Raw genomic sequence first — 22,655 nt, forward strand, 5'->3', positions numbered from 1 at the left:
AAATTCAAGGTTAGCCTGGTCTACACAGCAAGTCCCAGGCTCCAAAGCTACACAAAGAAACCCTGGGCCGGGCGTTGGTGGCGCACGCCTTTAATCCCAGCACTCGGGAGGCAGAGGCAGGGGATCTCTGTGAGTTCGACACCAAGCCTGGTCTACCAAGCGAGTTCCAGGACAGCCTCCAAAACAATACAGAGAAACCCTGTCTTAAAAAAAGAAAAAGAAACCCTTGGGGGGGGGGGGGGCAAAATTGGATGCAGTAGCAGAAATTGAGAGGACCAGAATACTTGGGATGTTGTAACAGAAGGATGAATTAAGTCCAGAAGTTTGAGACCACCCCAGAAAACATGCCAAGACCTCTTGGGGAGAAAAAAAAAAACTGGGCATGGTAGGATATACCAGTTATCCCAGCACTCAGGAGGCTGAAGCAGGACTACCATTCTCAAGGGTAGCATGGACTACAGTGAGAAAACATTTCAAAAATATATAATAAACAAAATAAACCCAACTTTCAACATAAGCCACAAACAAGGTTGTGAATTTACCTCTATCACTTTGGTTTCTAATACACGCAAGAACCAGCTTGAGGGCTGGAGAGATACTCTTCCAGAGCACACTCACATACAAATGACATACACACAGATACACATAAATAAAAATGAATCCTAAAATACATTTAAAAAAAAAAGCTTGCTGAACATAGTGATGCATACTTGGGAGGCAGAAGAAAACTAATGGGGGTGTGTGTGTGAACTTGCTCTATAGACTAGACTGGCCTGGAACTCCGAGATCTGCCTGCCTCTGCCTCCCGAATGCTGGGATTAAAGGCTGTACCACCACTCCCCTGCTGGGATTAAAGGTATCCGGCTGATTTCTTGAGCTCAGGGCCAAATCTTAGGCCCACCTGGGCTACATAAAAGCCTGTCTCAAAAAATTTAACAGGTAAAGTTAATAAAAAGAGAAGTAATTACATTCAATTGAACTATATCATACATGTTTTTAAATATACAATAAATGAATTTAGACTTCTGAAAGTGGTAAGCTTGTGAGTGGACAAATATGTAATACCGATAACTGTAAATTCTGGGGAATACAAGTTAACTGCTACCTGAATGAAATGCATGACAGATAAGAAAGCATCTAGAATCCATGAGAGTATACCATTTTTTTAAAGCATTACATTACCCTGAAGACAAGACACAGTCAACTCTTAGAGCTCCTGTAATCACTATACCTAAGACCCACAACAGAGGGTTCAGAACACCTTTGGTGTACGTTATGTAAGATCTGAATCCCAAACAGAGCAAATCAAGGAGTAAGAACCTACTCTTATAGTTATAAAACCAACCCAAATCTTTTGTTGACTTCACCCCACACATACACAGGGCAACAGGCAATTAGCAGAGCTAAGAAAAAAAAAAAAAAAACAGAGCAAGCAAGCCATTAGCACAGCTAAGGAAATAAAAGGAGAGACATAAAAACAAAATGAGGCTTAAATAGCAGAGGCAGGAGGATCTCTGTGAGTTCAAGGCCAACCTGGTCTAACAAAGCAAGTTCCAGGACTGGCTCCAAAGCTACACAGAGAAGCCCAATCTCAAAAAAAAATAAAAATAAAAAAAGTTCATTAAATAGGTATTCAAGGTGGTTTGAATCCAACTAATCAACCAACTCTAATGTTAAAATTTTCAATTTTGCCGGGCGTTGGTGGCGCACGCCTTTAATCCCAGCACTCGGGAGGCAGAGGCAGGCGGATCTCTGTGAGTTCGAGACCAGCCTGGTCTACAAAGTGAGTTCCAGGACAGCCTCCAAAGCCACAGAGAAACCCTGTCTCGAAAAACCAAAAAAAAAAAAAATTCAATTTTAGGGCTGGTGAGACAGCTCAATGGGTAAAGTGCTTGCCAAGCAGTGAGATGAGCTCAGATCCCCAAAACCCATACAGAGCTGAGCAAAGTAGAGAGTGTGGGCAGTCTGTAGTTTACTCGCCAGCAGGTCTGGCATAGTTTGAAACAGATCCTGCATCAAACAAAATGAATAAGGAGGACCCACCAACACACTCAAGGTTGTTCTCAACCTTCATACATGCATCATGGCATGTATGTGCCTGAACTTCTATACAAACACACATACATATCAATTTCATTTTTAAAGACAGTCTTGTACAAATTTCTATGTGGGATATGTTGAAGTTCTGATCCTTCTGTCTCTACCTTCTAGCGCTAAAATTCTCGGCATGCTCCACCATGGTTGGTTTATGAGGTGCTAAGTAATAACTAGACAAAGATTCTACTGAACTAAAAATATCAGTCCCTACAAAGGAATACAAAAGAGTAGAGCTGCTCAACAAATAATGTTTATGAGATGAACTACATCCAGAAAAAAGGTTGTCAAAGGAAGTCAACAAATGTCAACTCCAAGATTATGCAGACTTTGGGATAGCAGAAGAGTTTTAAAATATATATGAAGCAGGAAGATCTCAAAATCATCATGCATTTGAGGTCAACCTGGTCTAATTCCAAGCCAGCCAGGGATATATAGTGAGACTCGAAATTAAATAAATAAAATACATATGAAATAAAATGAAAATGTACCTGTAATAAATATCAGGAAATATCAACAAAGGAAAAGAAGCTATTTACATAACTGAGTGGGGTTAGAGATGCAGCTTAATGGTAGAAAGAATACCTAGCTTTCACAAGGCTCTGAGAAAGAAAAACACAAACAAAGCCTGGCCTGGTAGCACAGAGGGCACAAGAGTCAGGAGAACTGAATCAAGTTCAGGCTGGCCAGCGCTATCTATGGTGACGTACAGGCCAGTCTCCGCCATACAGAGATCCTGTCTCAACACTAAAACAAAGTTAGGGATATAATTCAGTTGTGGAAAACTGACAAGCATGGATAAGGTTCTGGGTTTAATTAAGTTCAGCAGAATAACAAAAGGAGGAAGAAGAGAACTACAACAAAAAAGGAATGCTCAGAGAACTCAAGAACAAAAAAAGACACCAAGTGCCACATACAGTGATACAGATCTGTAATCCCAATACTGGAAAGGCAGAGATAAAGACTGCCACAAATCCAAGGCCAGCCTACTCTACAAAGCACACTGTAGGCCATCAACAGGGAGACAGACAGACAGACACCACCCTGTCTCAAAAACAGTAAAACACAAAGAAGGGAGAGAGACCCAAAAATGTAAGTATTGAAAGAAAAAGCATTATAGATGCAATTGCATAACTGTAATGGTCAATCACCTAGGAGACTCTAGCACATCCAGGGAAGTATCTGTGAGGTGAGGGTTCTCAAGCAGGAGAGCCACCCTAAACTGGGTTACTGGAGACCTGAGTGAAATGAATTATGTATGTCAGTCAACATGCCTGGCCCTTCCTTCTTTCTGTCAGGTATTTTGTCTCAGAAACAAATAACATTAAAAAGCAATCTAGGGGTTGGGCAGTGGTGGCACACAACCTTTAATTTCAGTACTCTGGAGGCAGAGGCAAGTGGATCTTTGTGACTTCCAAGCCATCCTGGTCTACCAGTGAGTCCCAGGACATTCAGGACTGTTTCACAGAGAAATCCTGTCCTGAAAAACCAAAAAGTAAAAAAAAGACATACTTTGTAAAAATAAGGGGAATGGCTGGCAAGATGGCTCACCAAGCCAGGTAAGCTAAGTTCTATCTCCAGAAATGACTTAAATATGGTAAGTTAACTATCTCCAGAAACAACTTAAATACAAAAAAACAGTTGCCCTCTGGCTTCAACGTGCTTGCTATGGCAGCGCCGACACATGTGTGCAACACATATTTACAAACATACTAATAACAATAATAAACACATTGAGCCAACAAAATAGCTCAGTTGTTCGGTTGGAACCTCCATCTCGCTCCTGAAAGATTGGGAAAGCCCCATTCCTCCCTGTTTCCCTCCCCCAAACACTGCCCTCTCAGAGAATCTTCAACAAAGAAAGGGCACCAAAAACCCCAATTCCGAATTCCTGGAAACCCTATTGCAACTTCCTCCTCTGTTGTAGCCAGCAGCCCAAGTCCCTGCCTAAACCATTCGAGCTTTTGACCACGCTTAGACACAAACCCACTTTATGGTGAAGACATCATCATCCCGTCTATATAATCTCCCTTTTTTAGTTGGGTCATGATGCTTCTCCAAGCTAGATCTCTGGGACTAGAAAATCCACCGGGAGTTGATTTGCTCAAATAAATCTGTTGTTATACTTCTTCAGTTCAGCTTGATCTGACATACTTTGTGGGTGGAGAAACCTATTATTACCTGTTATCAAATCTGATGACCTGGATCAACCAAACTATAGGATCCATGTTGTTGAGAGAACTGACTCCCACAGAGATGGAGAAAACTGGCGTCCACAAGCACACTATGGCATGTGCACACCCATACACGTATGTTTGACAGAAAGATAGACAGGCAGGCAGGCAGATGTAACTAAAGGAAAAAATAAGTTTGGGAGATTAATTGGTCAGTAAAGTGCTTGCCTTGCATATACAAGGCTCTGAGTTCAAATTCCCAGTATTCATGTGAAACAAACTAGGCAGGGCAGCACAAGTGCAGAATCCCAGTCCTGGAGAAAGAGATCCTAAGGGATCACTAGCAGACATCAAAGATGGGCTACGTCTGTGTCTGGTAACTCACACCTTTAACACCAACACTCAATAGGCAGAGGCAGTCAGATCTATTAATTTGACGCCAGCCTAGTCAACATAGTAGGTCCCAGGACATCATGAGCTAATAGTGAGACTCTGTCTTTATAAAAAGAAAAAAAAAAGGTTAAATTCTCAAGATGCCTAAAATCAAGCCTTAGCAGCTCAGGAACACATACACACATAAACAAAAATTCAGAAATTACACACTTCAAATGTTTGAACTGTATAGTATATTAATTGTATATTATTAAGGTAATTCTAAGAAGAAAAGCAATTCTAAAACATATTTAAGTCACTTCTACATTTAAAAAAATGGCTCACACCTGTAATTCCCAGCACTGAAAGGTTGAGACAGATAAGAGGATCCCTGGGCTGTGGTAGTCATAGCCAACCAAGTTGGCTAGCAAAATAGGTAAACTCAAAGTTTAGTGAGCAACTCCTTCTCAAAAAGCAAGGTGAAGAGCTACTGGGGAAAACACAGAACATAGATCTCTGACTTCCATGCACACACAAATACACTTATAACAAAGACATAGATAACTTGAGCCATAGTATAAAACATGTATTTTTAGATGAACATGACACATTTACCAAAGACCTTATAAACAAAATTGTTTTGAGATAGGGTCTCATTATGCAGCTCTGATTAGCCTAGAACCTACTATCTAGACCAAGCTGGCCTGAAACTTAGAAAAATGTCCCTGCTTCTGCCTTCAGAGTACATTACAGGCATGTACCACCACCTCCTGCTCAAGATACCATGAAATTAAATCATCTAGTATGTTTGTTGACTACATTAGAAATATATAAAATTAACAATGTAGGATCCCACCTAAACAAAAAATTCTGAAAGAACAGACTAAGGCTAGCAAGATGGCTAGGAGGATAAAGGTGTTTGCCATCAAACCTACCAGAGTTTGAGTCTCAGAACCTACACAGTAGAGAGAACCAATTACCATAGTTGTTCTCTGACTTCCATACACACAAAGAAACAAAGAAACAAATAAATAAATGGTCTTTTATTGTAAATTGGGGGCATAAAACAGAAAAGAATCAGTTGGGGAGCCTAAAAGTGTCAACCGATCATTTGTTAATAATGAAGCTGAAAATTGCAAGCCTTTGTTTTTTTGTTTTTTAAAGGGGTAAAAAGGACAAGATGTTACAAACCTGTAATCCCACCATTTGGGAGACATACAGGAAGATCATCACAAGTTCAAGGCCAGTTTGGTCTACACAGCAAGTTCCAGGCCAGCTATAACTTCACAGTGAAACCTTGTTTCAAAACTAATGAACAACGGGGTAGCAATGACACACACCTTTAATCCCAGCACCAGGAGACAGATCTCTGTGAGTTCAAGGCCAGCCTGGTCTACAGAGCTAGTTTCAGGACAACCAGGATTACACAGAAAAACCCTGCCTCAACTCCCCCCCCTCAGAAAAAGACCCCACCAATAACCATTACTAGGCTGGTAATAAGTCCCTATAATCCTAGAACTTGGGAGAACAGGAGCATTATTAATTGGGGCAGGTAGCAGGACCCTAAAGAGATAGCCCTGCAGTTGATAGAACCTGTTCTTCCAGAGGACCAGAGTTAAATTCCCTACACCTGGCAATTAACACCATCTGTTAACTCTGCAGGCACCCAGCACACAACCTACATACATGCAGATATACATTCACATACAAATTAAAACAAATCTTAAAAAGTAAAAAAAATAGATCCAGGTCAGCCTGAGTTACATGACACTCTGTCCCAAAAGGACAAAATTCAAACAATGATAAAACAAAACCAGTAACATCAATAACTAGCACATAACTACCAAAATAATAAAAAATCCTGATGTACCTAAATGTAAAAAGATCTAATATTAAAAACCTGAATCCGCCGGGCGGTGGTGGCGCACGCCTTTAATCCCAGCACTCGGGAGGCAGAGGCAGGCGGATCTCTGTGAGTTCAAGGCCGGGCTGGACCGATAGCCTCCAAAACAACACAGAGAAACCCTGTCTCGTAAAAACCAAAAAAAAAAAAAAAAAAAACCTGAATCCAACAATATATTAGATATTAGTGCATCAGGAACAAGTAATATATCCCATGAATACAGTGTAACATCTGAAAATAAAACATGAAATTCAAATATCTTAAATATATCAACTTAACATAAAAACAGCATTTAAGAAAACTCAACACCCATTTACAATACAAATTCTCAGATAACTCATTGCAATCCTCCAGTCTCAGGCTCCCAAGTGCTTGCTTTATACCCAGCTATAATTTCATGCTGTTTTTTGGGTTTTGTTTTCACAGTACTAGAGGTCAAATCCAACGTTTTACATGTGCTGAGACCAGCACCTGCTATTATTTCTAATGCTTATTCTGAAGAGACTGTCCTTCCCAGAGCTAGCTAATTCTTGGAGATAGTAAGCAGCTTTCTTATGCAAACCAAGAGCCCATATGCCTTAATCTGCTTAGCCTACCTAAGTCTAGACCATTGTATTTGCCCTACCTGAGGCACCCTAGAAAATAGTACACAAACCAACTCAATTTATTTCTTCAGGTTTCCCTTTTCCCCTTCTGCCACATGACCAATCCCAGCACCACAGAAAGTGACACTGTGGCATGGCCCTACTCTCTCTCTCTTCTGCCAGTGATTGGTAAATGTAAAATATTTTCCATGTTAGTTTATGGCCTGATTTGTTGATATATTTTAAATAATGAAATCTGTATTTGAAAACAATATGATAAAGATAACTAAAAAGCCAACAATATGCTGGACTTGGTACACTCAGGAGTCAGAGGCATACAGCTCTCTTGAGTTTGAGTCGAGCCTATTCTACATGAGTTATGTCCAGCCAAGGATACAAAGACTATGACTCCAAAAATAAAAAATAAAAATCATTAGTAATTGCCATTTTAGCCAGGCACAGTCGTATATACACATCAATATCTCAACACTCAAAAGAATTGCAAAAATGAAGCCAGCAATCCTAGCACTCAGGACTGCAAGTTCAAACCTAGCTACAAGCCAAGGAGTGGCTGTGCACACCTTTAATATCAGTGCTTGGGAGGCAGAGGATCTGAGTTCAAGACCAGTCTGGTCTACAGCGTGAGCTCTAAGACAGCCAGAACTGTTACTCAGAGAAACCCTGTTTCAAAACACAAAACAAAACAAAAAAATTAAAAAATAGTGCCAAGGCTGGTGAAATGACTGAGCAGATAAAAGTGCTTGTTGACAAACCTAACAACCTGAATGTGAGCCTCAAACCTACAGAGTGAAGGGAAAACAAGAGACTCCCACAAACTGTCCTCTGACCTTCATACAGACACATATACACAATATAAGAAAAGCAAAAGGAAAACAGGGCTGAGCCAGAAGCAAAAGCAAGCAGATCTCTTATGAGTTCAGGGCCAGACTGGTCTACAGGTGAGTTTCAGTTCATCCAAGGCTATATAGTGAGACACTGACTTTTAAAAAAGGAAAAAGAAAGATGGGGATGACATATGATGCTGTACAACTATAATTCCATTTGGGCATGTCCAAGATACATATATACATAATACATGCATACATACATACATACATGTATTCAAAACTTCATATGTTAATTCTAACACTTATCTACAGATTCAAAGCTAGTATGTCATTGATGTTTGAGAAAAAACAGAAAAGCTAATATTTATACAGAATGTGAATTCAGACTGTGCACTCTTGAAGAGAAAAAGGAAGATTAAAAGACTTGCAATTTTAACTTCAAGATTTATAATAAGACACAGAGTGGTGGTGGCACATGCCTTTAATCCCAGCACTCTGGAGGCAGAGGCAGGCGAGGATCTCTGTAAATTTGAGGTCAGTCTCGTCTACAGAGCAGTAAGGGTTACACAAAGAAACCCTATCTTGGAAAAAAAATTATAATAAAGTTACAAATATTTGGAACAGCATAAAAATAAGGCCAGACGAACAGGCCAACTGCAGTCAAAGTTCTGAAGAGGGCCCACTTCTACAGCACGTTTTATAAAAGCAACGCAGTGAAGAAAGGTCTCATACAAAAGTAACTGCATAGCCACACATTAAAAACTGAAACCTACAAAAAATATACTGTGAAATGTGTCACAGACCTAAATAGAAATTAGCAAAAATAAAAAATTTAAAGGAAATTACCTTCATGACTTCGGGGTTAGGCAAAGTGTCTTAGCTCACAGTAAGCAACAACTATAAAAGAAAACACTGACAAATTAGACTTCATCAGATTTAAATATTTCTGGTTATGGGTACATTAAAGAAAATAAATAGGTAAAATAATACAGATTTGAAGAAGTATATGTAAAACAGTTCTAACGAAGAACGGTATCTCCAACACATAAAAACCTTATGCAAATTAAACTAGGTAGAAAAATTAAAGAAGCTAAAGCTTTGAGCAGACTTAGAATTCAGGTCAACACACAAACCACAACATGCTCAATATCAACTGCTCACAATGGCACTCCAAGTATCACAATGACATGACTTCCAATCAAGATGCAGTGAACAAAAAGAACTCAATTCAGCTTTCTTATATGAAATAATAAAAAACCTAGCAAAATGAGTAAAACAATAGCACTGAAGATACTTGACAAGAAACAAGACAATGATACCTAGAAGACAAGAAACATATGACACAAGCCACAAAAGTGCCCAGCTTACTGCCTTGGGAGAGTTTTCAGGCCGAGGAACAGGGAGGAGGAACCCAGACAGGGCCTGTGGTCTCCCCAAGTTGAGGAAATGGAGCTGGGAGTCCAAGGAAGCCAAGGTGGCTAGAGTTCACAAAGGAGACCAGCAATGAGTAGAGAGCTGGAGAGAGAGAGAGAAATGAAGAAATCTACAAAGGCTCATTCTAGAACTTTTAGTTGAATACCAAATCAGCACTTACATGTAAGGGCCTCTCTGAAGCCAGGAAGAATCAGAGGGAACAAAGTTCATCCAGCATTACACAAAGTGAATTATACATTCTCCAAAAAGTCAGAACATGACATCAGAGGAATAAGAAAACAGGAGAGAGCTGGAAAGATGGCTCAGTGGGTGTTTACAAGGCAATCCTGATAACCTGAATTTAACACCTAGAACCCAAGGGAGAACAGAACTGGCCCCCAAACTTTGAAGTTGTCCCCTTACCTCCACACACTCACCATGGCATGTACCTCCTCCTCACACTCTCTAACACACACACACACACACGCACACACACGCACACACACACGGAAAAAATTTGTGAAAATTTTACCCTGTAATGAAATAAGAATTAATCAAACCTGCAGGGAAATGCAGATAGCTATTAGACAAGTGCTTTAAACACTATACTGTCTAAATAAGCAGAAAGCTAGAAGAAGCAATAATAACTAAAAGATTTAAAAATTTGTCAGGCAGTGGCAGAACTTGGGAGGCAGAGGCAGTAGGATCTCTGTGAGTTAGAGGCCAGCCTGATCTATCGGACATCCAGAGCTATTACACAGAGAAACTGTGCCTTAAAAAAAATAAATAAAAAACCTTTAAAAATTTGAGCTGTATTTACTACCTCCCTATAACCCAGCAGTTGAAAGGAAGAGGCAGGAGGATCAGGAATTAAGACTACCTGAGACCATTTCAAAAAATAAGTAAGACTTTGAAATTATAAACTTGGGTCAGGCAGGGATGGCACATGCTTTTAATCCCAGAACTCAGGAGGCAGAGGCAGGTGAGCTTAAGGCCAGCCTGGTTTACAGAGCAAGTTCCAGGGCAGCCTCCAAAGCTAGAGAAACCCGTCTGGAAAAAAAAAGTAATTATAAACTTGAAAATCACAAGGTTTAACAGGAAAAACTGATTCACAGCACATAAAACCAAGTAATGCTTGTTTACTGTACATAGTGTGTACAGTGTGATATATATATGTGTTTCCAAATGTGTGTAGGGGTGGACATAACTATGCATGTGAGCATATAATAAGCCAGAGGCTGACATCAGATTCTGTTCTATAGCCTTCCATCTTATTTTCTAGACAAGGTATCTCACACTAAAGGGGCTCACCAACTGGCTAGTCTATCTGATTAGAAAATCACAAAGGCGCCCTAAACTGCCCTTCCATGCTGAGACCACCATTCCTGGCCTTTTCCGTCAAAACTGGCAATCCAAACCCAGATCCTTACGCTAATGCAACAAGCACTTAACTGATGAGCCATCTCCCCAGACCCCCAAGTAACTTTCAATAACTTGAGTGGAAAGGTGAACTTAGAATCTTCAGTTAGCTTTACAATGATGTCAAAAATCCAAATGTATTTATGAGTCACAAAGGAATTAATACAGAAAAACATAAAGAGAATATACCTTTTTTTAAATTTATTGATTTTTATTTTATATGCATGCATTAGTGCTTTAGCCATGGGTGTCAGAGCCCCTGGAACTGGAGTTACAGACAGTTGTGAGCTGCCATGTGGGTGCTGGGAATTGAACCCAGGTCCTCTGGAAGAGGAGTCAGTGCTCTTTAGCCATTAAGCCATCTCTCCAGCCCAGTAAACCTTTTATCTGGTTAAAATTATTAATAAGGAGGTGGTGGCACACACCTGCTTGGGCCTCCATGTCTTTTGTTTAAAGCGCTTTCTCCTTCCCTCCCTCTCTTTCTGTCTTCCTCTCTTTTGCGCAGGGACACACACAAGTCTGTGAGTTCGAGGCTGGGCTGGTCCAACAGCCTCCAAAACAATACAGAAACCCTGTCTCATAAAACCAAAAAAAAAAAAACCAGAGCTGGAGAGAGACGGCTCAGAGGCTAAAACATTGCTGGCTGCTGTTGCGGACTCAGTTTCTGTTCTCAGCACCAGCACAGCAGAGTTCACAACCATCTGTAACTCCTGTTCCAGGAGATCCAGTGCCCTATTATAGGGACTGTGTAAGTGTGATGCACTTAAAAGTCTTCTGAACACTCATACACAAATAAATCTATTTAATTTTTTAATTTTATTTTATGTGCATTGGTGTTTCGTTTGCATGTTATGTCTGTGTGAGGCTGTCAGAACCCCTACAACTGGAATTACAGTTGAGCTGCCATGTGGATGCTAGGAATTGATGATTGTGGGGCCCAGCTGGAATGGCTACATCCACAAACATTTCAGTACCTAAGGCTTAGGAAACATTTGGAAGAATGGTGGAGAAATTATAAAACCCAGAGAATCAAGGAGGAGTTCACTGTGAGACTGTGTCCCTGTAATGTCAGAAGCTGTTCCCATAGAGCCTCATTACCAGGCCTGCATAACCAAGGACAACAGACACGCCAAAGTGGAGACGGAGGGGAAGCATACAAGGCCCCAACCTACACAAAGAACTACAGGCAACTGAGGAATTCTGGGAGTCAGAGACCCATCATCCAAACATTCTGAATACTAAAGTCAGTCAAAAGTACATGTCAGCCGGGCGTTGGTGGCACATGCCTTTAATCCCAGCACTCAGGAGGCAGAGGCAGGCGGATCTCTGTGAGTTCGAGGCCGGGCTGGACCGACAGCCTCCAAAACAATACAGAGAGATCCTGTGCTGTAAACAAAAAAAAAAAAAAAAAAAAAAAAACTACATGTCTAGAAGCTGGCTCCAAACAAAAGATAGACCAAGGATAAAGTATATTTTAAAGAGAAGGGGGAAATAAAACTAACATTCCATCTGCCCCCAAAGTTAACAGGAGTAGAAAATTCTCTTTTACAAATTTTCCCACCCTAATTTTCAAGGTAAAAGGGACAAAATAGGGATTATGGGACTTGAACAATGGCAAAAATTAGTAAAATAAATCTATGAGATGATCCACCCATGAAAAAGTACTGGTAAATGATGGTATACTTCCAACCTCAGACACTATTTCACTTTACTTCTATTCTAAAATAATGTCAAGTTTAAGGCAGTGAATACATACAAATGTGCATGTATTAACTTTTCTGGGCATGGGCTAGAGAAGAGCTAAGTGGCAAAGCATATGCTTACATGCATGAGACCAGCAGTTCAAATCTCTGCTCACACACCACACACAAAATCTAAAGTATTTAACAGCATATTTAAGATGACCAATTTCTGAAGTACCCAAGTTTCAAGCTATTTTTCACATGACCCTGAACCAAATTACTATGTATTGATCTATGTCTCACATTTCCTCTTCCATTAAGAAAAAAAGTGCTGCACACACCTATAATCCCAGCATCTGGGAGGTTCACGAGAGACTCTCCCTCTCCAAAAAAGAAGGGAGACAGGATGGAGGAGAGGAAGGAAGTGGGGGGGGCAGCCTGCCAGAAGGAAACCAGCCAGCCCAGAGGTGATGGCATATACCTTTAATCCCAGCACTCAGGAGGCAGAAGCAAGTAGATCTCTGTGAATTCAAGGCCAGCCTGGCCTACAAAGTGAAATCCAGTACAGTACAGACCGGACTGTTATACTGAGAAAAACCCAGTGTCCAAAAAAAAAACAAGAAAGAAAGAAAAGAATTTTGCCCTGAGGCGGCACTGCATACTAGTCCCCTCAGAAGGCAGAGGAAGGCAGCATGATCTAGGTCAGACAGCAAGTCCTAGGTCAGACAAGGGTACACAGAGAAGCCCTGTCTCAAAAATTTAAAAATGAACAAATATAGAAAAAAAGGAAGAAATTTTATGAGCTTTTTTTTTTTGTCTTTTTTTTCTTTTCCTTGGGGGAGAAAGTGTGCTGGAATCAAAATCAGGACATCATAGCACTAACCCTCACAAGCAGCAATCTACAACTGAGCTACATCCCTAGACCTCCTTTACTTTTATTAAAAATACAGAAGAGTAGAATAAAAAATGGTTTTGCCCTGCACCAATAACTATGAGAAACAAGTGGTATTTTAACAATAGGAATATGCAATCCCTATCCTTCTAGGAGATAAGATTTGAGGGAACAGTGTAATACTGCAAGTCAGATCAATAAAGAAGACAATGGGTAGTATGTACATACATAAAGACTTGGAAAACAAACAAACAAGGAGGATCTGAGCCACAGTGAGCACTGATGAAGCTAGTTTAGTCTACACAAGGGGACAGACAGGAAAGAAATCAACAACAAAAACCTTACTTAGGGCCACAATGTTGAGAAATAGAGCCAGATAAATACGAAAGAAGTATATGCACAAGTTTATGTTTTGGTGCTGAGAATTGAATTCAGGGATTTGAATAAGATGCTAACATTGAACCATACGCCCAGGCCTTAGGAGGAGGACTTTTTTTTGTCTTAATGTCTTATTTTTTACACAATGTCAATTGTATCACACTACAAAAGTGTAAAAATTTAGAGGGCAGGGCTAGTGAGATGGCTCTTATTGCAGCACCAATGTCAAGTGGGTCGGTCATGCTGCCTATACCTTTAGCTTCAGGAGCTGACCTCCATGGGCACCTGCACTCATAGGCACATACCCACCCCCAACGCACAAAATGTAAAATAATATTAATAATTAAATAAAACTATTACAATAATCTAGACAAAAAATCAGGGCTTAGAGCCTCACAACAGTGACAACAAAAGAAAAAAAACTAACAATATTGTTCCCCATGGATAAGATACTCAAATAGGCAGGAAAAGCTTAAATTTTGTAGTAAGAAAATAATGTCAAAAGGAATCAAAATAGTAATGTTGAAACACCTGGGGTAAAAACAAAATAGCAGCAGGGCAGTGGTGGCACACAATCCAAGCAATCAGGAAGCACAGGTCTTGTGAGTGGAGACCAGCCTGGCCTACAGAGCAAGCTCCAGGACAGCCAAGACTACTCAGAGAAACCCTGTCTCGAAAGAAAAAAACTAGCTTTTAGGAAGTTATAGATAAATCTGAATGATCTCTGGCACTATGATTTTGTTGTTTGGAGTTCTTGACCAGGTCTTATATAGCATGGAGGTCAGGCTTAAACGTCTGATCTTTATGCTTCCACCTTCCAAGTGCTAGGATTATTAATGTACATAACCACACCTAGTTTAAATGTCAAAAATAGATCAAGTAGAATCAAATGAGTAAAAAAAATTAGATTTGGTTATTATAATAACATCAAATTTTCTTGTGAAAGAATTAAAAGCCAAATGTAGTTTGAAGGATAAATGAACATATTTATAATACTCTAAACTTGGGCTGAAATTCTTCAGTAAAGTACCTAAGGTAGTAAAGAACCTATAAAATAATAAAGTATTAAAATCCATAATTATAAACATCTATTATTCACTTGTTCATAACATTCGTTTTCTTCAAACAGCACCCACCCACCAGAATCAGGGAACTGCTCTTACCCCTGACTCCAACTATGTAGTTCTAGTGAGGGCTGCAATTCATAGAACCCTCCCCACTCCAGCCAGAGGGATGGTGAGTACATGATCCAAGACAGGTAGGTCAGAGTCCTTCTCAGGAATCTTCAAAAGAGCCCCTTTTTCCTGGTAGAAGGGGCTGGGAAGATGAAAGTCAAGAGCTGCCAGCAGTCATGGTTCCAGCCTCATGTAGTAGAGAGTCTGTAGTATAAGAGAATGAAATCAACACGTAGAGAAGCAGAGGTAAGAAGTGAAGTCATACCCCAATGGAAGGAGAAAGAGAAAAAAAATATAATAAGATTAATGTGACTGATGTAGTTAAGGACCAGATTTGATTCTGGGCTGCCTCATAGACGACAAAAGAAAAACAGAAAGTACTTCACTTATCTAACAAAAAGAAAGAAATTTCCCAAATCCCCAAGGGTGATCGCTTTTCTGGTAAGTAATCAAAGAACTTCTTACGCAGGGAACTTAGTGGTCACCAAAAGGAAACAGGGATAATGCGGACAGTGCCCATGATGAAAATGAACAGCAAAAGCAGATTTCAAATTCTATCATTTATAATGACAAGCAGGTATTCCTCAATCATTAAGCTAAGAGAATACAGCAGACAGCTGACAAAGTAGACATATCAACTACTGTGTATTCTTCCAGAGTTTGCCAACGAAGGGGAAACCATCTATGGTGAACATGTAAAAGTAGAACCAAAGGGAAGATTCCAAATCATTTGTGAGCTGAGTAGGAAAGATCAAGATAGAAGCCATCAGCTACTAACTTCTAAAGGAAGACCTCAAAAGAAACCTGACATGGTAGCATATCCTGTGTATCAGCTCTCTCTCTAGCATATGCCTGTGTATCAGCTCTCAGAAAGCTGAGGTAGGAGGATTTCAAGTTGGAAAACAATTGAAAATGCAGTGCAGGCAGTTTATTTCACTTAAAACCTATCTTCTCTCCTCCTCCAGTTATCAACTGACTGACAATAGTGAGATACAAAGGTATGACACTACTAACATAAAATAGCAAAAAATAGCTCTAAAATTCTACACATTACAAAGGAAAAAGACAAGTAAAGGATGTCAAAGGAAACTGGGGTGTAGCTCTGTAGAAGAGTATGTGCTTAGCATGTAGTAGGCACTAGGCTTGACCAGTACCAAAATAAGAAAACCCAAAACTGCACAAACCATAAATAACTCCAAAATTAATTCATCATGCGTTCAGTTTGGAAAACAGGAAAAACTTTAGATCCCAGTCAAGGCAGGATAGAGAAATTCATGTGTACAGTGATGGGCCATGAACATATGACAAGTGTTTTCTAGTAAGGATAAAATTAGATATAACTGGAAAACAATTTCATCTCTCCACTACCCACTACCAGGTAACTTTCTTTCTCCTGTCCTAAGAAACTACAATGATGAATTTTTCTGGAGACAATAAAACAAAAGAAATCTAGGTAGGTACAAGGAATGATGGCATACACCTGCAATACCAGACTAGTGAAACAAAGGCAGTTGAAGACCAGCCTAATTTGGAGGCCAGCAAGTACCATATTGTAAGCCTCTGTCTTTGCTGGGTAATGGTGACACACACTTTTAATCCCACACTCTGGAGGCAGAGGCAGGCACACCTCTGTGAATGTTTTTTCCCATCTTCCTTTTTTTTATTTTTTATTTTTGTTTCACATGTCAATCCCAGCTCCCTCTCCCTCCCCTCCTCCCTTACCTTTCCCATCAGAACCTCCAGTCCCCCACCCAATCTCCACTCCCATCCTCAGGGAGGGTGAGACCCTCCATGGTGGATCTCCAGAGTCTACCATTTCATCCAGAGCGTGGCCTAGGATCTCTCACAAGAGTCCAGGCTGAGAGAGTATCCCTCATTGTGACATGGGCACTCAAAGTCCATTTGTATGCCAGGGATAAATACTACCCAAGGTCCCATAGATTACCTAGGCCTCCTCCCTGACACCCACCTTCAGGCAGTCTGGGTCAGTCCCATGCCATCAATCTGGGGTCCAAGAGCTCCCCCTTGTTCAGGTCAACTGTTTCTGTGAGTTAAACCAGCCCAGTCATCTCTTGTGAATTTGAGGCCAGCCTGATCTACAGATTCCAGGACAGGCTCAAAAGAAAGAAGAAAATGAAAAGACCCTGTCTTTTAAGAAGAGACGAGTAAATCTAGAATACATGACAAGACAGCTGAGATAGGACATCTGAGAACAGTGAGATCAGAATGGGGAACTAAATGAAAGCCTAGAATCTATAAAATTAAAGCAAAACCTCAACTGAATGTCAAATGTTTACAGAAGAATTAAAAAACAAAGCAAGCTATCACATGAGAATAACAAAAGAAAAAACTGAAAGTTAAATGCAAAATACTAAATATTAGGATCAACTAATAGAGGAGCCAAGGCTCAAATTCAAAAGCATACAAAAAAAGATCAAATAATAAACATAGAGAAATTATCGAAGAAATAATCCAAAAACATGTCTTTAACCTCAACTCATTTCTCCGAACGTGAGTTAGCAACTTAAAAGAGTGTGTACCAGGTGAGGCCTGGTGATTCACAGCTTTAGTTCTAACACTTGGGAGACAAGAAGTGGATAGATACTAGCCTGGTATACAAAGCAAGTTCCAGGACAGTCAGGTCAACACGAAGAAACCCTGTCTCAAAAAACCAAGGAAAAACAATTGTGTGCCCAGAATAATCACTAAAAAAAGTAAACCAGTATTAAAGTATTAGAAGTAACCTGGGTAAGAAGAAAATAGTAGCCAGTCATGATGCACACACGCTTGATCCCAGCACTCGAAGGTAGATCTCTGTGAGTTCAAGGCCAGCCTGGGTTCCAGGAAAGCCCTAGCTGGAGATATACCTTAGTGACAGAGAACATACCTTACATGGGAAAGACCTTTAATTCAATTTCTAGCATTTGAGGAAGCGGGTATTAAGTAATTAGAAACCAATGGTACATGGTTATAATCTCAGCACTTTGGAGACGGGAAGCAAGAAAATGCCATCCAGATTCAATGCCAGTCTCAGACATATAGTGAGTTCCACAAAACCACAGGCTATCTAGAGTGATACAAGAAAGAAGGCAGCATGGGCTAAATATTCATGAGGTCCTGGAAGACCAAAGTGATGGAAAGGGAAAAGATGATGAAAAGAAAGCGTAATCGATAGACTACCATGAAGATTACCCATATAAAACATTCTTTTTTTTTTTTTTTTTTTTTTTTTGAGACAAGGTCTATGTAGTCATGGCTTTCCTGGAACTCAATATATAGATCAGGCTGGCATTGAGCTGCCTCCCGAGAGCAGGATTAAAGGTATGGGCCACCAACAGAGCAGTGGTGGCTCACACCTTTAATCCCAGCACTTGGAAGACAGAGGCAGGGGGATCTCTGTGAAATCAAGGCCAGCCTGATCTACAACACAAGTTCCCAGGAAAGTCAGGACAGTTACACAAAGAAACCCTGTCTCAAAGAGAAAAAAAAAAGATGCTAACAATAAATCCATCTTCTCAGAAACATGAATGAAAAGGGTAGTGATCTACAGAAGGTTTAGGCTCAAACTTTTGTTTGTTAGTTTTTCTCAAGGCAGGGCTTCTCTGTGTAATAGTCCTGGCTGGACTCACTCTTCAGATCAGGCTGGCCTCAAACTCAGCAATCCTCTGCTTCTCAAGTGCTGAGATTAAAGGTGTGTGCCACCACCACCCAGTTTAAGCTAAAAATTTTTAACTCATTAGATAAGCAAAAAGCCTACATATGAAGACAGCTAGCTTCCATAATATAAACAAACAGAAGACGTGAAAACAGAGTAAGTCTCATACACCTAAATGATACTCACTAAGAGTGTTGAATTAGTTGACAAAGAAGACAGTACATTTTTTTTTCCTTTTTGAGTTCGGGATCTCACTCTGTAACCCAAGGTACTCACTAGGTAATGCTACCTGACCTCAATCCGCCTACCTCAACCACCAAAGTGCTGAGATGACAGGTGTCAGCCACCTTTTCTTCTAGAAAAGAACATACTCTGAAGTAAAGGAATGTTCCTTCTTATTTGAAAAAAGAAGGCCAAGCCTGAAGTGAACAGGCTTCCAACTGTGAATTCAAACATACCAGAAGACAGACTACAATTAAATCTTACTTCCACCTAAATATCTATTATCCCAGAATTCAAACTAACACACAAAAGTAAAATAATGAAATGCTTAAATATAAAAACACTAACTGGGTGATGGTGGTACAGGCCCTTAATCCCAGCACTCGGGAAGCAGAGACAGGCAGATCTCTGTGAGTTTGATACCACCCTGGTTTACAGAGTAAGTTCCAGAACAGTCAAGGCTGTTACACAGAGAAACCCTATCTTGAAAAACAAAAACAAAACACTACCAGAGCCTTATTACAGTAACCCTAAACATATGTACACCAAGTAACTTCAAAATAAAGGCAACCTGGCTGAGACTGTAGTTTAAGAGTAAGATTATGAGGTCCTGGATTCAATCCTAGCATGAATGAATAAAGTACAGCATCACTGTGTCTATAGACACAGATACTTAAGAGGATCGATGGCCTAGAGTTCAAATCCAGCTTGGGTAGGGCTGCAGCTTTAGCTCACTGGTTAAGGGTTTGCTTAGTATGTCTAAGACCTTGAGTTTATTCACCAGCATCTTTTAATCTAATACATAGCTACTATTCCTGTAAAATAATACAAATTATACATACTCACAGACATATACATAGAATAATGTAACTACTATAACATGTTAATAAAAATTCAGATTGTGAAGAATAAAATAAAAACATCAACTTAATCTTTTTTTTTTCTTTTTGGAGAGTACTTGAAACAGCATCTCAATAACCGAGTGCAGAAAACAAACTTGCCTATTACTAATCTGTTAGGGCTGGAGATGGAGAGAAGGCTTAGTGATGCTTAGAGGACCAGAGTGAGTCTGGTGCTCAGCATCCACATCAAGCTCTTGGGCTCTATCTTTTAGCTACAAGAGATCCAATGTCCAATTCCACAGAGGCCACAACACTTTTATAATAATAAATAAAACTTAAATTATAATCCTGGCATAGATGCAAGCCTGTAATCCCAGCACTTGGAAGGAGACACAAGGATTAGAAAGTCAAGGTCATTCTCAGCTATACAATAAGTTTTCAGTCAGCCTGGGCTATGTGAGACCTTTTTCCCTTAGGTAGCTGGAGAGACAGCTTAAACATCAATGGGAACAGTACTGGTTTAGAACACATGCTGCTCTTGCAGAGGACCCTCAGGTTCAGTTCCCTTGCAACTCAAGCACCTTAACTCCAGCCCCAGAGTCTTTGCAGGGACGACTCACACATTTAAATTTTAATTAAAAAAATTTTTGTTTGTATGTTTTGGTTTTGTTGTTGCCTGATTGGGGTCTTTTGGGTTTTTTTGGGGAGGTCTATTGTGGCTGTTTTGGTGGATTTTGTTTGTTTTGTTGTTTTGAGACAAGGTCTCAAACTCTAGAGAGACCAAGCTGGCCTCAAACCCATGGCAACCCTCCTGCCTCAGCCTCCCAAGAACTGGTATAAGCCGTCACCATGTTTGATTTTTATCTCTCTCCTTTTTTTTGAGACAACAGCCCAAACAACACTCCAACTCAAAATCTTCCCCCTCCCTCTAGAATGCTGGGGTTACAGGCATGTTTCACCATTACAAAAACTAATTACATTCCTTTGGTTTTGTTGCTTTGCCTGGAGGTCATGACTTGGAGTGTGAGTGGAGGTCAGAGCACAGCTTGTGACACGAGTTCTCTCCTTCCCACATGCATGCTCCCAGGATCACACTCAGTGTCACGTTCCCTTACCCACTCAGCCATCTCGCTAACCCGGTATTTACTTCTTGCTTGTTCTCTTTCATCTATTACTAGTACTCTGGGAAATGTTTGTTGTTCCTAGGCATTAAGCATAGGGCTTTGGACGTATGAACCACACATTCTACACTACCTGCCTAATTGTTATTAATGATGGTAAGCCATTCTAGAGTAATTGATGGTGATACCACTCAGTCACATATTACTCTTCTTTTGAAATGCTCCCAGTGGATTCCTATGTCCTCCTTTTAAGGTCCTACATCTCTACGATAGTATCATCCCGCATCTTTTTATTTCTAATCTCACCTTTTAAATGCAATGTACACACTATCAAACAAAAACAGGTTTCTGAAAACTTTGCTTTATCTTTCTGTATCATTACTATTCCTATCTGTCAGAATACTTACAGCCAGCTTCCTTTTCTGACAAGCAAGCCCAGAGTTCCCTAGCTGCATCTGAGCAACTTGATCTTAAGGAGGTCTAGAGGTAGGCACCATATCTAAGTTAAACCAGTCTGAGGCAATTTTAACCATAAAAACATGAGATTCAGATTGAGATTTTAGGTTCTTAGGACAGAAGTACAGGACCGGAGCGACCACTCAGTGTATAAAAGAACATGCCAAGCCAGGCAGTGATGGTACAAGCCTTTAACCCCATCACTTGAGAGGGAGAGGCTGGTGGATCTATGTGAGTTTGAGGCCAGCCTAGTCTACAGAGGGAGTGCCAGAAAAGGCTCCAAAGCTACATGGAAAAACCCTGTCTCAACAAAAAAAAAAAAAAAAAAAGAAAACTTGCCACTAGTACCATACATCAGATGCCCAAAACCCATGTAAAAGGCAGACTACCAGTGCAAGCACCTGTAAGCCCAGCAAGGCTCTACAGAGATAAAAAATAAAGCTGGGACATCTACTCATAGGTCGGCTAGCTTGCTTATGCAGAGTAAAAGAGAAGGTCTCTCCCTCTCTTTTCACATTTTTGAGACAAGGTCTATGTAGTCCTGACTATCCTGGAACTTCCTGTATTATCCAGGCTGGCTTTACAGAGATCCATCCACCTGCCTGCCTCTTGAATGCAGGGATTAAAGCCATGTGCCACCATGCACCACTAAGAACATCTTAAAGGAAGTCCAAAGGTGGGACCTGACATCCAACAGCTATCCTCTAACCCATTCTTTTATGCATAAGCGCGTGCACGCACACGCACTCACGCACACCTTTTTTTTTAAGCCTTAAACTACCTAGATATGGCAGTCCTCACCAATCTCAGCATTCAAGAGGTTGAGACAAGAGATTAATAGTTTGAGACAAGACAGTTTGGGCTCCATATCTCAAAAAGAGAATGGGAGGGACAGAAAGGTGAAAAGAACTAAAAAAAAAATAGTCATCTTTCTCCACAGGAGGCAATATAAAGTAGAAAACAGCTTAAAATCTGCCTAGATTGCAATTCTAGATATGTGTTTCCCTACGGGGGGTTTTTTTTGGGAGGGGTTGTTTTGTTTTTTCTTTAGTTTTTCGAGATAGTTTCTCTGTATTGCTTTGGAGCCTGTCCTGGAACTCGCTCTGTAGACCAGGCTAGCCTTGAATTCATAGCCTTGAATTCATAGAGATCCTCCTGCCTCTGCCTCCTGAGTGCTGGAATGTCACCACCACCACCTGGCTCCCTACATCTTTCTAATCCATAAAATGACAACTACTTGAAGAATTTGACAATTAAATGAAGTAATCAGTACAGCAGCTGGTACATAGTTACAACTAACTGATAAGCAGCAGAGACAATTTTCACAAAGAAAGAAGGTCCTACAGAAGAGATAACAGTTCCCATCCATATTAAGGTTCTTGGTTCCTATATCCCTACAATAAAAAATGCTCTACTTCATTCATA

At 40.3% G+C, this 22,655-nt stretch overlaps 1 protein-coding gene across 16 annotated transcripts in view; it reads right to left on the reverse strand.

Moving 5' to 3' along the window:
• Mllt10 (MLLT10 histone lysine methyltransferase DOT1L cofactor) overlaps positions 1–22,655 on the reverse strand; it is a 141,147-nt gene that overhangs the window by 111,808 nt on the left and 6,684 nt on the right. For 2 of the 16 annotated variants that reach the window (XM_040755438.1, XM_040755434.1), the window contains exon 1: positions 14,923–15,081. The exons of 11 other annotated variants lie outside the window; for them this stretch is intronic. Coding sequence is in view for 2 of the 5 variants with exons in the window: in XM_040755432.1 (XP_040611366.1) it covers positions 8,822–8,827 (6 nt within the window). In the remaining 3 variants the exon portion in view is untranslated. Of the gene's footprint in view, positions 1–8,821; positions 8,888–9,343; positions 9,491–14,922; positions 15,082–22,655 lie in introns of those variants that run through there. 3 more of the 16 variants (XM_040755437.1, XM_040755432.1, XM_040755433.1) reach the window with 3 other exon arrangements.

This window comes from Mesocricetus auratus, unplaced genomic scaffold (assembly GCF_017639785.1).
Source record: "Mesocricetus auratus isolate SY011 unplaced genomic scaffold, BCM_Maur_2.0 Super-Scaffold_100013, whole genome shotgun sequence".
Taxonomy (NCBI): Eukaryota; Metazoa; Chordata; class Mammalia; order Rodentia; family Cricetidae; genus Mesocricetus; species Mesocricetus auratus.